The following is a 15,672-nucleotide window of genomic DNA, read 5'->3' on the forward strand; positions in this document are numbered from 1 at the left end:
AAGGAAATCAGAGGAAGGAGCTGAAATGAACTGGTACCCTTCCCCGGTTCCTATACCCCAATTATTGTTATTGTCAAAGCTCAATTCATGACCCCTTTCTAGCATCTTTGCTTCTTCCCCTATGTCCTCTCTGTGGCAGGCTTATACAAGAGAAACAAGGGGAAACCAGGAATGGTAGAGAAGAGAAATGGGGGAAAGGTCAGAATATGGTCATAAAATGATGATGTTGTGTTGGGAGAGGACAGGCCTGTAAAATCCAGTGGTATATGTAGCTTATTCCTGTCCCTCTATGCTAGAGGCTTGATCAGATCCAGCTTGGATGACTTCCCAGGAAATGGCAGGTACTGTGTCCCTCGTAGTGCATCATATTAGGAGGCACATACTGTCTAGTCGTCTTTTCTCACTAAGATGTATCAGTAGGTTCAGGCGTTGTCAGTGTGATTCACCTCGCTACTCCTCCACTGCCTCCTTTATAAAGTTCCCCATCAGCCTTTCACCTAATATGGTGGTTCTCAATCTTGGCTGCACATTGAAATCACCTAGGGAGCTTTGAGAAAATCTCCATGGAAAGATAAATACCATGTGATATCACTTATATGTGGAATCTAAAATATGGCACAAATGAACCTATCTATGAAACAGAAACAGACTCACAGACTTAGAGAACAGACTGGTGGTTGCCAAGGGGAAGGATGGATTGAGAGTTTGGGGTTAGTAGATGTAAACTATGATATATAGAATGGATAAACAACAAGGTCCTACTGTATAGCACAGGGAACTATATTCAATAACCTAGGACAAACCATAATGGAAAAGAATATAAAAAAGAATGTATATATGTGTATAACTGAGTCACTTTGCTGTACAGCAGAAATTAACACAATGTAAATCATCTATATACTTTAATAAAAAAGATAAATTAAAAGCAGTCGGTGAGGAAAACAAGATTACCTCTAAAAAACAGCAGTTAGACTGACAACCAAAGTCTCGACAGCAACAGTGCAACTTGTGGAATAATACCATCATTGTGCTAAAAGAAAATGCAAATCTATCTTTCAAGAGTGAGAGTGGGGACTGGTGGTGCAGTGCTTAAGAATTCGTCTGCTGACTCAGGGGACACGAGTTTGATGCCTGGTCTGGGAAGATCCCACGTGCCACAGAGCAACTAAGTCCATGCGCCACAACTACTGAGCCTGTGCTCTAGAGCCTATGAGCCACAACTTCTGAGCCTGTGTGCCACAACTACTGAAGCTCATGCGCCTAGAGCCCGTGCTCCACAACAAGAGGAGCCACCGCACTGAGAAGGCCACGACACTGAGAAGGCCATGCACCACAAGGAAGAGTAGCCCCCACTCACTGCAACTAGAGAAAGCCCATGCATAGCAGTGAAGACCCAACACAGCCAAAAAACAAATAAATTTACTAAAAAAAAAAAGTTTAAAAAGAATGAGAGTGAAATAAAGAGAACGTCTCAATTAAAAACAAGGAAAAACAAAAAAAAGAAAAGAAAATCTCCATGTGCAGGCCTCATCCTCAACCAATTAAATTAAAATCTTTGTAGGTGAGACCAAGGTGTTGTGCTTTATAAAGCTTTTCAGTTAATTTCAATGTGCAGCCAATATTGGGAACCACTGACCTAATGGTTTTGTCGGCCTTAGGAAATCATTACCCAGATCCATTATTTCATTAGGAGCTGCAAAATGATGATATTTTAATTCTATCATTCCTTCCACATCTATAAAGAAGAATTTTTCTTTATCAGCTATTTGGTTTACTCTAAATATAGTTCAAAAAGGACAGGCAGAAAAGATGCTTGGTTCATACTTTTTATTTACCAGCTTTCAGAAAAATGAATTCGTATCCTAGTAACCTCCAAAGTTAGTTAAGCAGTAAGATGGGATTTTTTGGTACAATTCTTTCTTTCTTTCTTTCTTTCCTTCTTTCTTTCTTTCTTTCTTTCTTTCTTTCTTTCTTTCTTTCTTTCTTTCTTTCTTTCTTTCTTTCCTTCCTTCCTTCCTTCCTTCCTTCCTTCCTTCCTTCCTTCCTTCCTTCTTTCTTTCTTTCTTTCTTTCTTTCTTTCTTTCTTTCTTTCTTTCTTTCTTTCTTTCTTTCTTTCTTTCTTTCTTTCTTGGCTGTGTTGGGTCTTCATTGCTGTGCACAGGCTTTCTCTAGTTGTGGTGACCGGCGGCTACTCTTTGTCGCGGTGAGCGGGCTTCTCATTGCGGTGGCTTCTCTCTTGCGGAGCACAGGCTCTAGGCACACAGGCTTGAGTAGTTCTGGCACGTGGGCTCAATAGTTGTGGCTCACAGGCTCTAGAGTGCAGGCTCAGTAGTTGTGGCTCACGGGCTCTAGAGCGCAGGCTCAATAGTTGTAGTGCATGGGCTTAGTTGCTCCTAGGCGTATGGGATCGACCCAGAAAAGGGCTCGAACCCGTGTCCCCTGCATTGGCAGGCAGATTCTTAACCACTGCGTCACCAGGGAAGCCCTGGAATGATTATTAATGCATGAATTTTAACATATTGGATGTTCCAAATATAGTAGTGTCTTACTCAACCGCTGTCATTATTCTTTCTGATGCTCAGATTATTCAGTCTTCGGCCTGTGGGAGCACCTCCATGACAATATCCTTTTCACGTAACCCTTTGCTGTGTAGAACTACCATATATATTTCAGGCTTATCTTGAACAAATGTTTCTCCAAGGAACTCCAATTCTTTTAGCACGTCATGGTATTTGGAGACCTGGGGTTCCCATCGCTACTGAGTACATCATTGAATGCAGACCTTACTTTCCACTAAGTCTCTTTTTTGGCTGTATCTAACCAGCATTTTTAATCAGTGCTTTGAGTTTTTATATTCAATGACAATGCTTTCCATTTCTAGAAGTTTTATTTGTTTTGTTCCAAATCCGTGTCTTTTTTTTTTTTTTTTTTCCATAGAACTGTAAATTTTAGGCTACTGACTCAAGAAGCAATTTGGAAGCTTGTCACTGGCCTGGAGCTTGGGTGGAAAAAATAAACAATTCTTCCGTGAGAAATTAAAACACCAAGCCTATGCTACACGCAGATGAGGGGTGAAGATTTACAGTACCCTCTGGTATGGGATTCTCAAGCTGAGAAATTTCCCATAAAATTGATCCAGAATGGCAAAACCCCAGGGACACCAGTGTTTGCATACACACAATTGTTCTGTTAGGGCACTCCTAAAACCTAAGATATATCGGACTCCCACAAAATAATGCAAGCTTGCTGACTGTGAACTCAAAATAAAAAAAAAAAAATTCTAAACTACATGAGGAAATACATCACTATAAGGGGTAATCGGCATATAGAACAATCAAGAGAATTAATACCCCCAGGATTATGGGGGTATTATGGGCTGAACTGTGTCCCTCCCAAATCTGTAGGTTTAGGACCTAATTCCCAGTACCTCAAAATGTGACTGTATTTTGAGATCAGGTCTTTAAAGAGTTAGTTGTGAGGTCATTAGGGTAGATCCTAATCCAATATGACTGGTGTCCTTAGAAGATTAGGACACAGACACACTGACAGGGATAAGACCATGTGAGGACACAGTGCGAAGATGACGTGAGAAGACGGCCACAGACAAGACAAGGAGAGAGGCCTCAGAAGAAAGCAGCCCTGCCAGCACCTTGATTTTGGATTTCTAGCCTCCAGAATTGACAGAAAATAAATTCCTGTTGTTTAAGCCACCCAATCTTTGATTATTTGTTATCGCAGCCCTAGCAGATTAATATAGTCTCTGAAAAAGACATTAAAAGAAACACATCTAAAAATCATTAGAGGGACTTCCTAGGTGGCACAGTGGTTAAGAATCCACCTGCCAATGCAGGGGACACAGGTTCAATCCCTGCTCCAGGAAGATCCCACATGCTGTGGAGCAACTAAGCCCGTGTGCCACAACTATTGAGCCTGTGCTCTAGAGCTCATGAGCCACAACTATTGAGCCTGTGTGCCACAACTACTGAAGCCCGTGAGCCTAGAGCCCCTGCTCCACAACAAAGCGAAGCCACTGCAATGAGGAGCCCGTGCACCACAATGAAGAGTAGCCCCCACTTGCCGCAACTAGAGAAAGCCTGTGTGCAGCATCAAAGACCCAATGCAGACAATAAATAAATAAACAAATAAATAAATAATTAAAGGAAATCATTAGAGAAGGAACACAAAACAGCTTTCTGGCCTTCTTAGATGACAGTGCAGCCATTTGAGGCTCCTAACTATAAAAGAGTCTCATTTCTATCATCCCACTAAGTGCAGAGCTGTGTTCCCTATGGATAAACTCCAGCCACTAGACTGGTTGAAAAAAGTATGGTATTTTCCAAAGGTGAAATACTATGTAACCATGAAAAAGAATATGGCCTTTATGTATATACTGATGTGGAAAAGATCTAAGTGAAAAAAGCAAATGTGTTCTACAATTCATGTAATTATAATAGTATATACACATTTACTTAAATTCATGAAATATCTCTGGAAGGACTCACAACAACGTATAACATTGGCTGCCTCTGAGGAAGAGAGACGTGAAAGAGACCTACTTGAAAATTTCACTGTCCAAATACCTGTTTTCCTAGTAAAATAAATTTGTAAAAACCCAGTTCCTAAGTGAACTTATTTACAAAATAGAAATAGAGTCACAGATGTAGAAAACAAGCTTATGATTACCAAAGGGTCAGGGGGGAGGGATAAATTGGGAGATTGGGATGACATATACACATTACTATACATAAAATAAATAACTAATAAGGACCTACTGTATAACACAGAGAACTCTGCTTAATCTTCTGTAATGACCTATATGGGAAAAGAATCTAAAAAAAAAAAGAGTGGATATATGTGTATGTATAACTGATTCACTTTGCTGTACACCTAAATCTAATGCAACATTGTAAATCAACTATACTCTAAAAAAATTTTAAAAACACAAAAAACAAAAAATCCAGTTCCTAGTTCTTTGGTCGCGTGCTCACCTTTCTAGTTTGGAGTTCCCTCTTCATTTCTGGCACCTCGGAATTTCTCTTTCTTTCAAACTCTTATTTTTTTTTTTTTGGTTTGTGTCATTTTTTTTTTTAAATGAAAAAAGTCTCTCTACTTAGAGCAAAAGAGGAATCAATAGTATCTTCATTTACCATCTTACCAGAAGTCTAAACTTTCCTCAGAACAATGCTACTTTTATAATTAACAGAAGCCAGTGGGTTTCTTTCTGAGTCCAGAATTTTAATGTAACACCTTCTTCTGTGTTGTGATTGTTAATATGGTCTTAAGTAGCCTGTTCTCTTTCAAAAGCCCTTTCTCTTCCTGGTCTCAGGCCTGCTGAAATTTGCTGATGATCTTGGCATGGGAGGTGCCAAAATACAGACCATCTCCCTTGGCCAAGGCCAAGGCCCTATTGCTGCCAAAATGATCAACACTGCCATCAAAGATGGGACCTGGGTGGTCTTACAGAACTGTCATCTGGCCACAAGCTGGATGCCTGCGCTGGAGAAGATCTGTGAGGAGGTGATTGTTCCTGAGAGCACCAATATGGGATTCAGGTGAGATGCTGCCCCACCACTGCTTCTCTGTGTCCCAACCTCGAGCTCCAGACATCATGCTAATGGCTGGGAATGCAAAGATGAACAAGACACAGTTCTACCCATAAGAAGCTCTCAGTCTAGTAGAAGGCAGACCATAGATGAATAATGTTGGTACCATGCAATACCTGCTGTACTTGTTTGAACAAAAGTGGAAAAGGGAAGAAAAAGTTGGGGAAAGCCTGGAGTACTGAAAGATGAATAGGAGTTTTCCAAGAAGGACACTGAAGGCAGAGGGGACAACATTTGTTAAAGCAAAGGAAACACCAAGAAGTTATCCTATGATTCTGGGGTATATGCTGTGAGAAACTGTTGTGGGAAGGTGATAGGAGGTGTGTCTGGGAAGGTAGATTAAATGCCAGCAAATTGGAGTTTTAAAACTTATTTGTCTAAAAAAAAAATCCCACTGGCAGTCTAGGCACTTGATCTATCCTATATTTCTTGAGATCCATGGAATTTTAATCAATACTGGAAACAGCTATTTATTTTCTGTGAACTTTAAAGCCCAGGAAGGCTGGGCCTAAGTTTTTGCATTTAGAGAATGATGAGGTGAGACAGGTAGACTTCAAAGCCCCTTTTAACTGAGATGTTCAGTGCTTCTTTTATTCTGGGTCAGGGGTCAGCCAACTATGACCAAATCCAGTCTGCTGGCTGTGTTTGTACAGCTTGCCATCTAAGAATAGCTTTTACATTTTCTTATGGTTCAAAAAAAATTGAAAGAAGACTATTTCACGACTCATGAAAACTGTATGAAATTCAAACTTGTGTCTATAAATAAAGTTTTATTGAAATACAGCCATGCTCACTTATATATTGTCTGTGGCTGCTTTTACGCTTCACGTAGTTGTGACAGAGCCCATATGTCATGCAAAGTCTAAAACATTTACTATTTGATCCTTCATAGGAAAAGTTTGCCAACTCCTGCTCTAGGCAACAAAGTATGCCGGTTATTTTTATTTTAGTCATGTCTGCCTGAAAATAGAAAAGTGTTTGGTGTTTATTTACAAAACCAAATTAGGCCATAGTTGATTGTATTCACGAAAGTCGCATACAAGATTCACATAAGAATTTAAGAGGGAATCCATTAATTTCAAGAATTCTATTTGGTTTGGGGTGCTGAGTTGACTCACGGACCATCAGTGACACACTCAATGAAGAAAATATTATTCATGTTGATATTTAAGGTCTACTATAATATGGTCTTAACCCAAAGGTCACAAACTCAAGTGCCTACACAAGCCAGAAATGTAACATAAATGAGTGAAGAGGACTGGGCACAAGAAATATTCCACTTTCCATAGTACAATAACTGTCAGCGTGGGCAGTCAGCCTCAGTGTTGAACACCAGTAGGGAGTGGCGGGGACAGTGGTGAAATAGAGGCACGTGCCCTGCAAATAAGAGCAGTTACTGCCTACCACCAGTTGACTGTTGCCAAGTAGGAATGCAGGCCTCTTGTGTCCAGATTCTCTGATTGTTTTAAAGGAAAGATGGGAATCTAGAATTTTAAAAGAAAGCCCTAGATTTTTTTAAGTTGCCAACTACTTCAGAAATATGTTACAGCATTGTGTTGGTTTGCATGGTGAGAGTTAAACATCACACCTCTGCAGACTGAAGTCCAGCTGCAGGCCACAAGTTTATGGCCTCTTCCCTGCCCTCTGAGCACTGTGCCTGGACCACAGCAGGCTGCCCACAAGGCCTTAACACATCCCCAACTTTTCTTCCTCTATGCAGTTGCTCAGCCTGTGTCCTGTGTCTTTAATGACCTTTCATTCCCAAATCTGCCTGTTGGAAATCTCTCTAATGTCTAGAAGGAAAAAAAAACCCACAGAAATGGAACAAAACAGGATGCCACAGTGTGTATATAACTTGAGCTTGAGTAAGAAAAACAAATGAGTAAAAGCCTGGAAGACAATATGCCAACATTTTAACCTGTAGATGGTAAAATCATATATTTTTTTCTTTTCTAAATACTTTTACCTATGCACCCATTTTTTATGGGTATAGATAAACTTGTATTATTTAAGCAAAGAAATCTTCCATATTCTCAAGACCCATTTCAAATGCCTCTGGCCTCTATGACAGAGGTCAGCAAACTTTTCCTGTAAGGGGCCAGACAGTAAATATTTTAGGTTTTGCCAGCCATATCGTCAGTTGCAACTATTCAACTCTGATGTTGTAGCACAAAAGCATCCATAAATAATTTGTAAATGAAGGGGTGTGGCTATGTTCCAATAATACTATTTACAAAAACAGGTGAAGGCTAGATTTGGCTCCCTGGCAGTAGTTTGCAGACTTCTGCTCTCTCCACCCCATGGAAATCCCTTCTTCCCATAGGCCCCCACAGCCCATTATTTCCCTCCCTCCCCACAGTCTTGATTTTATGATTCCTTGGCATTCTGTTTGCTTGTCTTTTCTCCCCTCCTCAGCTCCCATTTCACACCCCCTAGCAGCAAGGTTGTGAGTATCTGGAAGCAAGAAACAATGCTTTGCTCATTTCGGCCACTCCTGGAGTGCTGGGTATAGTATTTGACCATAACAGATGCTCAGAAAGTCTAGCAGGGGAGAATTGGTTGTGGTGATTAGGGTAGGGCCTTTGGAGTCAGGGAGCCCTGAGTTCATATCTCAGTTCAGCTGCTTCTAAGCGGTGTGTCCTTGAAAACCCCACCTGACATCTCCATGCCTGTTTCCTCGCTGGTAAAGGGGGTAATAAATCATGGAGTGGCTCTGAGGATTAAAGTAAATGAAGAGACATAAATTAAATTCTTAACATGAAGTTCAGCATCTTGTAGGGCTTAATAAATGGTAGTTACTATTTTTTGTTGCTATTTTTCAATATAACATATTACATTGCTCTAAATAATTGGGTCTGTTGTTCTTCCAGACTCTGGTTAACCAGCTATCCATCAGAGAAGTTTCCAGTCAGCATCCTCCAGAATGGGATTAAAATGACCAACGAGCCCCCCAAAGGTCTCCGGGCCAACCTTTTGCGCTCTTACCTCAATGACCCCATCTCAGACCCTGTGTTCTTCCAAAGCTGTACAAAAGCAGTGATGTGGCAAAAGCTGTTGTTTGGCCTTTGCTTCTTCCATGCCATCGTTCAAGAGAGGAGAAACTTCGGACCCCTAGGTGAGAGGTGACAGTGTACCTGGATTGCCTGGGGGAAAGATCACAGACAGATGCCAGGGTGCGTTCAAGTTTGTACTCCGGGTTGCCAGTAAAATAGGGTACAAGTATGTTCCATGCAATATTTGGGACATATTTATGCTAAATATGATTTATTGTTTATCTGAAATTAAATTTCACTGAATGTCCCTGTATTTTTATTTAACAAGTCTGGCAACTCTATAACCAGGTCAATATCAATGTCAGGGAAAGAGGTGATGCTCCAGAATCAGAGGTCCCCTAATCACTGAAGTAATGTGATAAGAGAAGATTGGAGGCCCTTCCCTTTGGTGTGTATTTGCCTAGCTTTTGTACAATGGCCACTCTCCAGAGAATTGTAATTTATAACAGGTAATTTATAACATTTTAGGTTGCTCTCTTTACATGTGCCTAACAATGAAAGAAATACAGCTGGGACATCTGTCTATGCTTCTCCTTGAGAAAATAAACATAACTTTCCTTATTAATGTAACCTATCCATGACTAACTTAAGCGACTCACTGTTCTTGTTAGAGCAGATCGTCTGCTAAATACAGATCCCATATCACCATGGTTTTAAGGCTGGATTTTTTTCTCTCACCCATGGGCTGCCTCTGACTCTTTTCTTGAAATGACCCACTTCAAGGTGTTCTTAGCCATTCTTTTGGGTTACAAAAGGAGGCAAATTGTCCTTTGGGTGACTGTCTCAGAACATCCTCTTTCCTTCTACCTGCCCCAGTTAGCTCCACAGGCCACCTGACCCTTCCACTGAGGGTTTCAGGGATGAGACAGCCAAAGGGGACACTCCTACATCTGCATCTCACACACCACATTCTCCCACCACCATTCTCCCACCCGTGCCAGACCTCCAAAAACCCATACAACAGTTTGGCTTATTTTTTATTATTTTATTTTATTTTTAATTTGAATGTGAATGTTTAGGAGGAAATTACATGTCTCCATGGAGCACAGGGCCCACCATACCCTGTTGTCTCACATCAGGCCTGGTTCATGCATTTATGTCACTCGTGCAGCCCCACAGGGCATTTATCATGATAACCCGCGGAAATACAAGCAACAGCTTCTTCAAGTCCAGACATCTAGTTCTCCCGTGAGTGCGAGGTGGGGATTCGCAAAGCTAACTTAGTGCTATGGCCCAATCACACATACTGCTCTCTAGCTATGCTTTCATGTTATTTTTGGCATTCCGGGCATTACCACCGTATTCCAGCCAGGGTGAATAACTCTCATTCCACGTATCCCAGGATGTTAGCATCTCTCTTAACACGTGGGGAGATCTGTAAGGAAACTGGCTTTAGAATGGATGTGTTTTCAGGCTGGATGTCTCCCATGTTGGCAGTGAAGGTCAGAGCTAAGAGCTGGCATGGTGCTTGATGTTCCCAGGGCCGAAAGAGGCTCCTGATCCATCGTGATGCTTAACTCTCCACCAGCTCAGTCTCTGAGTGGAAATCAAGAGCTCTCATCCCTGAAGCATCTAATTCATCTCTGCCTCATGCAGGTTGGAATATTCCTTATGAATTCAACGAATCCGACCTGAGGATTAGTATGCGGCAGATCCAGATGTTTCTGAATGACTACAAGGAGGTGCCATTTGATGCTCTGACCTACCTGACAGGTATTTATGGGAGGAGGCTGTGGCAGTTGTAAGCCTCCACTATTATGCTCCACCTTCCTGCTCCTCTGCTCCCATCTCCTTTCGTTTACTTAGGCACTCACGCTCTCAATAAACATGGAGCTCTTACTGATGCTGGTCACCATGCTGGATATTGTAAAACAAACAAACAAACAAAAACAAGAAACACACAAAAAAGTCAAGATCAATCCCTCCCCTTGGGACTTCCCTTGCGGCACAGTGGTTAAGAACCTGCCTGGCAATGCAGGGCACATGGGTTCAATCCCTGCTCCAGGAAGATCCCACATGCCGCAGAGCAACTAAGCCCGTGTGTCACAACTACTGAGCCTGTGCTCTAGAGCCCGTGAGACACAACTACTGAAGCCCGTGAGCTCTAGGGCCCTCGTGCCTCAACTACTGAGCCCACGTGCTGCAACTACTGAAACCTGCATGCCTAGAGCTCTCGCTCTGCAACAAGAGAAGCCACTGTAGTGAGAAGCCCTGGCATCGCAATGAAGAGTAGCCCCCGCTTGCTGCAACTAGAGAAAGCCCACGTGCAGCAATGAAGACCCAATGCAGCCAAATAAATAAGTAAATAAATACCCCTCCCCATAAGTGGTGTACAGTCTACAAAGGGAGAGAAATATAATAAAATAAATGACAATACAGTGACAAGTTCAATAAGAGAAATATTTATAAAGTAGAAAGGCAGCACAATGAACAAATTTCAGACATGGAGTGGAGATGATTAGGGAAAACTTCCTGAAGGCGTGAAAGATGGTTTTGAGGGATAAGTAGGAGTTTTACAAGTGGAAGAAGAAAGTGGGGGTGGGCAGTGGGAAAAAGGAAGGAGAGCACTCCCAGCAGAGGTGCCCTGAAGTGAAAATGACACTTGCTGTTTTGCGTTAAAAGTAATTCATCAGCAATATTTTATGAGTCATCCAATATATATAATATGGAAGAATGTAAATATCTAAAACTTGGTCACTGCCCTCAAGAAACACACCACGTGGGACTTCTTTGGTGGTCCAGTGGGTAAGACTCCATGCTCCCAATGCAGGGGGCCCAGGTTCGATCCCTTGTCAGGGAACTAAATCCCACATGCCGCAACTACAAGTTCGCATACCACAACTAAAGATCCCACATGCCACAACTAAACATGCCGCAACTAAGAACCCGTGCAGCCAAAATAAATAAATATATATATAAATAAAATTATAGTCATTAAAAAAAAAAAAACACACCATGTAATCCCAGAGATGGGAGATAAAATATAGATGGGCTAAATGAATGGATTACCATGGCCAAAAGTCAAACACGTGGGCATCTTCAAGGTTACATACAAATTCCTCCCTCAACTCTGGATCCTTCCCTCAGTCATGTAGCAGGCACTTTATCTATATCATTCAGTCTTCACAGCAATCTTATGAACTTCATGTTAGTGACCCTGTTTTATAGCTGACAAGACTGAGGCCTTAGAGCAGTGGTTCTCAACCAAGGGTGATTTTGCCTCCTAGATGACATCTGGAAATTGAGGAGACATTTTTTGTTGTCACAACTAAAGGAATGTGCTACTGGGTAGAGGCCAGGGATGCTGCTAAACCTCCTACAACGCACAGGACAGCCCCCTACAACATAGAACTACCCAATCCAACATGTTAATCATGCCAAGATGGAGAAATCCTGCTTTAGAGTGATTAAATTCTGTTGTAAAAGATGACACAGACCTTAGCACAGTGCCCCTAAAACAAAACCCCAAGTGACACACACAACATAAGTTCAGTGGATTTTAGGTGAGATGAAAGAACTTTCCCAAAGAAGTAAGCCGTATTCCCATTATTCCAGACCACACAGAAGCACATCCCAGGGCTCCTCTTCAGGTCACAGGATGAGTGCATAATTGCCCTGGGATGTGGGCTTAATATGGGGCTGCCTGCAGCTCATAAACTAGCCTGCCCCAACTGTGCCAGCTGGCTTGAGGATAGTTACTTTCCAGCTGTACCAGTCAGGATAGACTAGTTAGGCTGCGATAACAAGCAATGCCCAAATCTCAAGAGTGTAAGACACCGAAAGTCCATTTCTTGCCCATCCTACACGTCCAGTGTGACTTGCCAAGGGTCTCTGCTCATTGCAATTGTCTGTCAGGGGCACTGTTGGCAAAGGCTCCACCAATTTTTGATGCCACTATCTCAAGATATACTTGTGTGATCACTGCCACAGGGATAGCACTGAAAAGCTCATGCCAGGAATTAAATGTGCAAGAACTTGTCACCTGGCCCCACCCCACTGCAAGAGGCCCAGGGAGGTATAACCTTCCTTCGTGTCTGGAAGGAAAGAAGAACCAGATAGAGATGATTATTAGAGCTCTGTACTGACCACAAGAGACACACAGACCAAAGAGACAGGTCTTGTTTGGAGACTGATTATCGAATTAGATGGGCTGAAGTCAAAAACGTTCTGAATCTGGCACCCCCAGCCCTGTGGCAGACCCAAAGGAGAATCTAGAAGAGATAGAAGGCACATCCTGGCCCCTTTAGGAACTTGTGCTCTTGCTACAAAGAGGAGACATATAAGTAAAGAAATGCACCTTCCTTCGTAAACATAAAACCCAGAGTCTATAAGGGTACCCCCTGAAGTGAAATTTGCTGGTAGGGGAGTGGTGGTCGGACCCTGAGCCATGACTCTGTACCTGAGGTTTCCCTTCACTTGTAGTCCCTCTTTTGTACCTTCTAGCACTGCCATGCTGACTTCAGCGGGGAGCCACTCTCCCTCTAGTATTGTAGTTCTAGTCATAAACCTCTTTACAGCTGGGACAAGCTGTAATGTTCAAGCTAAACTTTGCTAAAGAACTGAGAGGTCAACAGAGAGAGATCTAGATGGTCTGGCTTAAGGTAAAACAGTTTCTGTAGGGCTCAAATTACTCAATAGGTATGAGCTTCCCCTTAGTCTCTTACTTCTCCCTTAACAAGCCACCAGGATGCTCCTCCTCGATATTTAGACCCCTCCAATACCAAGAGAAGCTCGGACCTCCTCAACTTGAGTCATACCTCCTATTTCATGTCCGTATACCTGCCCTTCCTAGAATGGTTGGAAGTGGAAATGAGCCCACCCTTCAGGAGAGCTCTTGCACATGCATGCGTGAGAACACACACACACATACACACAGACACAGGTGTATCTTTTCCTTTCAGACTAGTGTGTTGCCCCCAACTTCCAAATACCAGATGGCACCCACATTCTATAGAATCTGATCCAGCTAGAAAATGCATCCTGGGTTATGAGATGGATTTGATGTCCCCCTCAAAAAAATTACCTAAATCTTTTTGTAGAAATCTGAGTGTAGAAACCTGATTCTCAGAGAATGATGTTGGGGATGGGATGGGGGTAGGAGAATCATATCCCAAAGCAGTATATGTAGGATAATCTCAATTTTCTAAATCATATGTATTTGTAAAAGCTGTAACGGAATGCTTTCTCTATACTAAGCATTGTGCTAAATGCTTTATATGCCTTGTTAACCACAGCTATGTAAGATGGGTATGCAGTTATCTCCACTTCTTGACAGATTAGAAACTGCTAGTAAGTGGCAAAGATTGGAGCCCAGAAATTGGCTGGAATTGGAACTCAGTGCTATCTCATGCCAGAGTTCTTGCCCTGAACCACATTTCTATAATGCCTTTCACATATATGTACACATACACACAAATGTCCAGACAAATGTCTAGAAGATGCCTAAATGTTGACAGTTACCTTTGTTTGAATTATTGGTGATTGTATTGCTTTTCTTTCAGTTTATTGCTATTTTCTAATTTCTAATATGGTGAACATGTATTATTTTTGTAGCAACCATAATACCCAAAATGCCTGGTCTCATCCCAAGCTGGGCATGGTTTTAGCAACCATGTCTCTCAGCAGAGCTCCTTGGCTGGAAGAATCCTCTATTTTAGGTTAAAGTTCATTATGGGCTCAACTTCTTCTTCTGTCGGTTGTCCCCAGGGGAATGTAATTATGGAGGCAGAGTGACAGATGACAAAGACAGGAGACTCCTGCTATCCCTTCTGTCCACGTTCTACTGTAAGGAAATCGAGCAGGACCATTACCGTCTTGCTCCTGGAGACACTTACTACATCCCGCCTCACGGCTCCTACCAGGTGAGAGGGAGGGGAGGGAGAGGCCCCTCTGTGCCCCCAGGGGGGCTTGGCAGTCTCCATGTGGCTAGGGTTGCAATGCATCCAAGGAGGGCCCAGGGATAGCTTGGGCTTCCTGATTTGGGTCCATAAGCTATTTCAAATCTTCCCAAAAGCCTACAAGACAGACATTCTTACTGCTTAATGAATGTTGGGCATTTGGTAGACAAGATCTTTCAAAATATGGGGTCCATCTGGGGAGAAGGGAGAGGGATGGTTAAGATGTGGTCGTGAACAGGAAGGGAATTGCTACCTGAAAACAAAGTTTCAGAAGGTGGCAAGGGGAGGGACAGAAAAACTGGATGGGAGAATGATAAAGGGAAGAAGAAGAAAAGAAATCTGAAGGAAGAATGAAAAGGGCTTCCTTTTATCGCGTACCTGTTAATATGCCGAGGTCTTATTCCTTCATAACCTCATTTATCTGCCCATTTATAGATAAGGAACTGGGCTTTCAGATGACTAGCTCAAGGTTACACAGTTAGTTTAAGATGGAGCTAGGATCCAAATCCAGTTATGCCTGAATCCAAACCCAATTTTGTCTCCAAAGCCAAGACTGCTGGGGAAGCAGAGAGGAAGCCAGCAGAAGTGGGAGGGGAGATACTCAGTCCATCTGCCTTCATACTTACACTCCTCAGAAACCTGTACGAGGGAAAACTTGGCATGTCTTGGCCCCTGCAATGCGTGCGCGCGCGCGTGTGTCTGTGTGTGTGTGTGTCTATGGCCCAAGCTACCAAACCTTGGGTGATCTGTGGGACCCCAAGGAACCTGAACTTCTGTCAACTGAAGATTTCCTTTCCAGTCCTATATCGAATATCTCAGGAACCTCCCTATCACAGCACACCCAGAAGTGTTTGGCCTGCATGAGAATGCCGACATCACCAAAGACAACCAGGAAACCAACCAGCTGTTTCAAGGGGTGCTGCTGACCCTCCCTAGGCAGTCGGGAGGGAGTGGCAAGTCCCCTCAGGTAACTAGGCTTCAATTCAATCTCCCAGGCAATTTTCCATCCAGTGGCATGCAGGACTGTGGGTGAGGACCAAGAAGGCAGAAAAGAGGAGGCCTGGCAGACCCCTGAGAGAGGGCGTGGGTGCTCTGGTCTTACTGCTGAGAGTCTTTAAA

The 15,672-nt window shown here is 42.7% G+C and overlaps 1 protein-coding gene across 1 annotated transcript in view; it reads left to right on the forward strand.

Annotated features, from left to right (window-relative positions):
* The window catches only part of DNAH3 (dynein axonemal heavy chain 3), a 200,660-nt gene that overhangs the window by 173,224 nt on the left and 11,764 nt on the right, over positions 1-15,672 (forward strand). The window contains exons 53-57 of the mRNA XM_057749021.1: positions 5,327-5,552; positions 8,474-8,718; positions 10,253-10,369; positions 14,363-14,517; positions 15,353-15,520. Of these exons, the coding sequence (XP_057605004.1) occupies positions 5,327-5,552; positions 8,474-8,718; positions 10,253-10,369; positions 14,363-14,517; positions 15,353-15,520 (911 nt within the window). The remainder of the gene's footprint in view (positions 1-5,326; positions 5,553-8,473; positions 8,719-10,252; positions 10,370-14,362; positions 14,518-15,352; positions 15,521-15,672) is intronic.

The sequence above is a fragment of the Hippopotamus amphibius genome, chromosome 9 (assembly GCF_030028045.1).
Source record: "Hippopotamus amphibius kiboko isolate mHipAmp2 chromosome 9, mHipAmp2.hap2, whole genome shotgun sequence".
Classification (NCBI taxonomy): Eukaryota; Metazoa; Chordata; class Mammalia; order Artiodactyla; family Hippopotamidae; genus Hippopotamus; species Hippopotamus amphibius.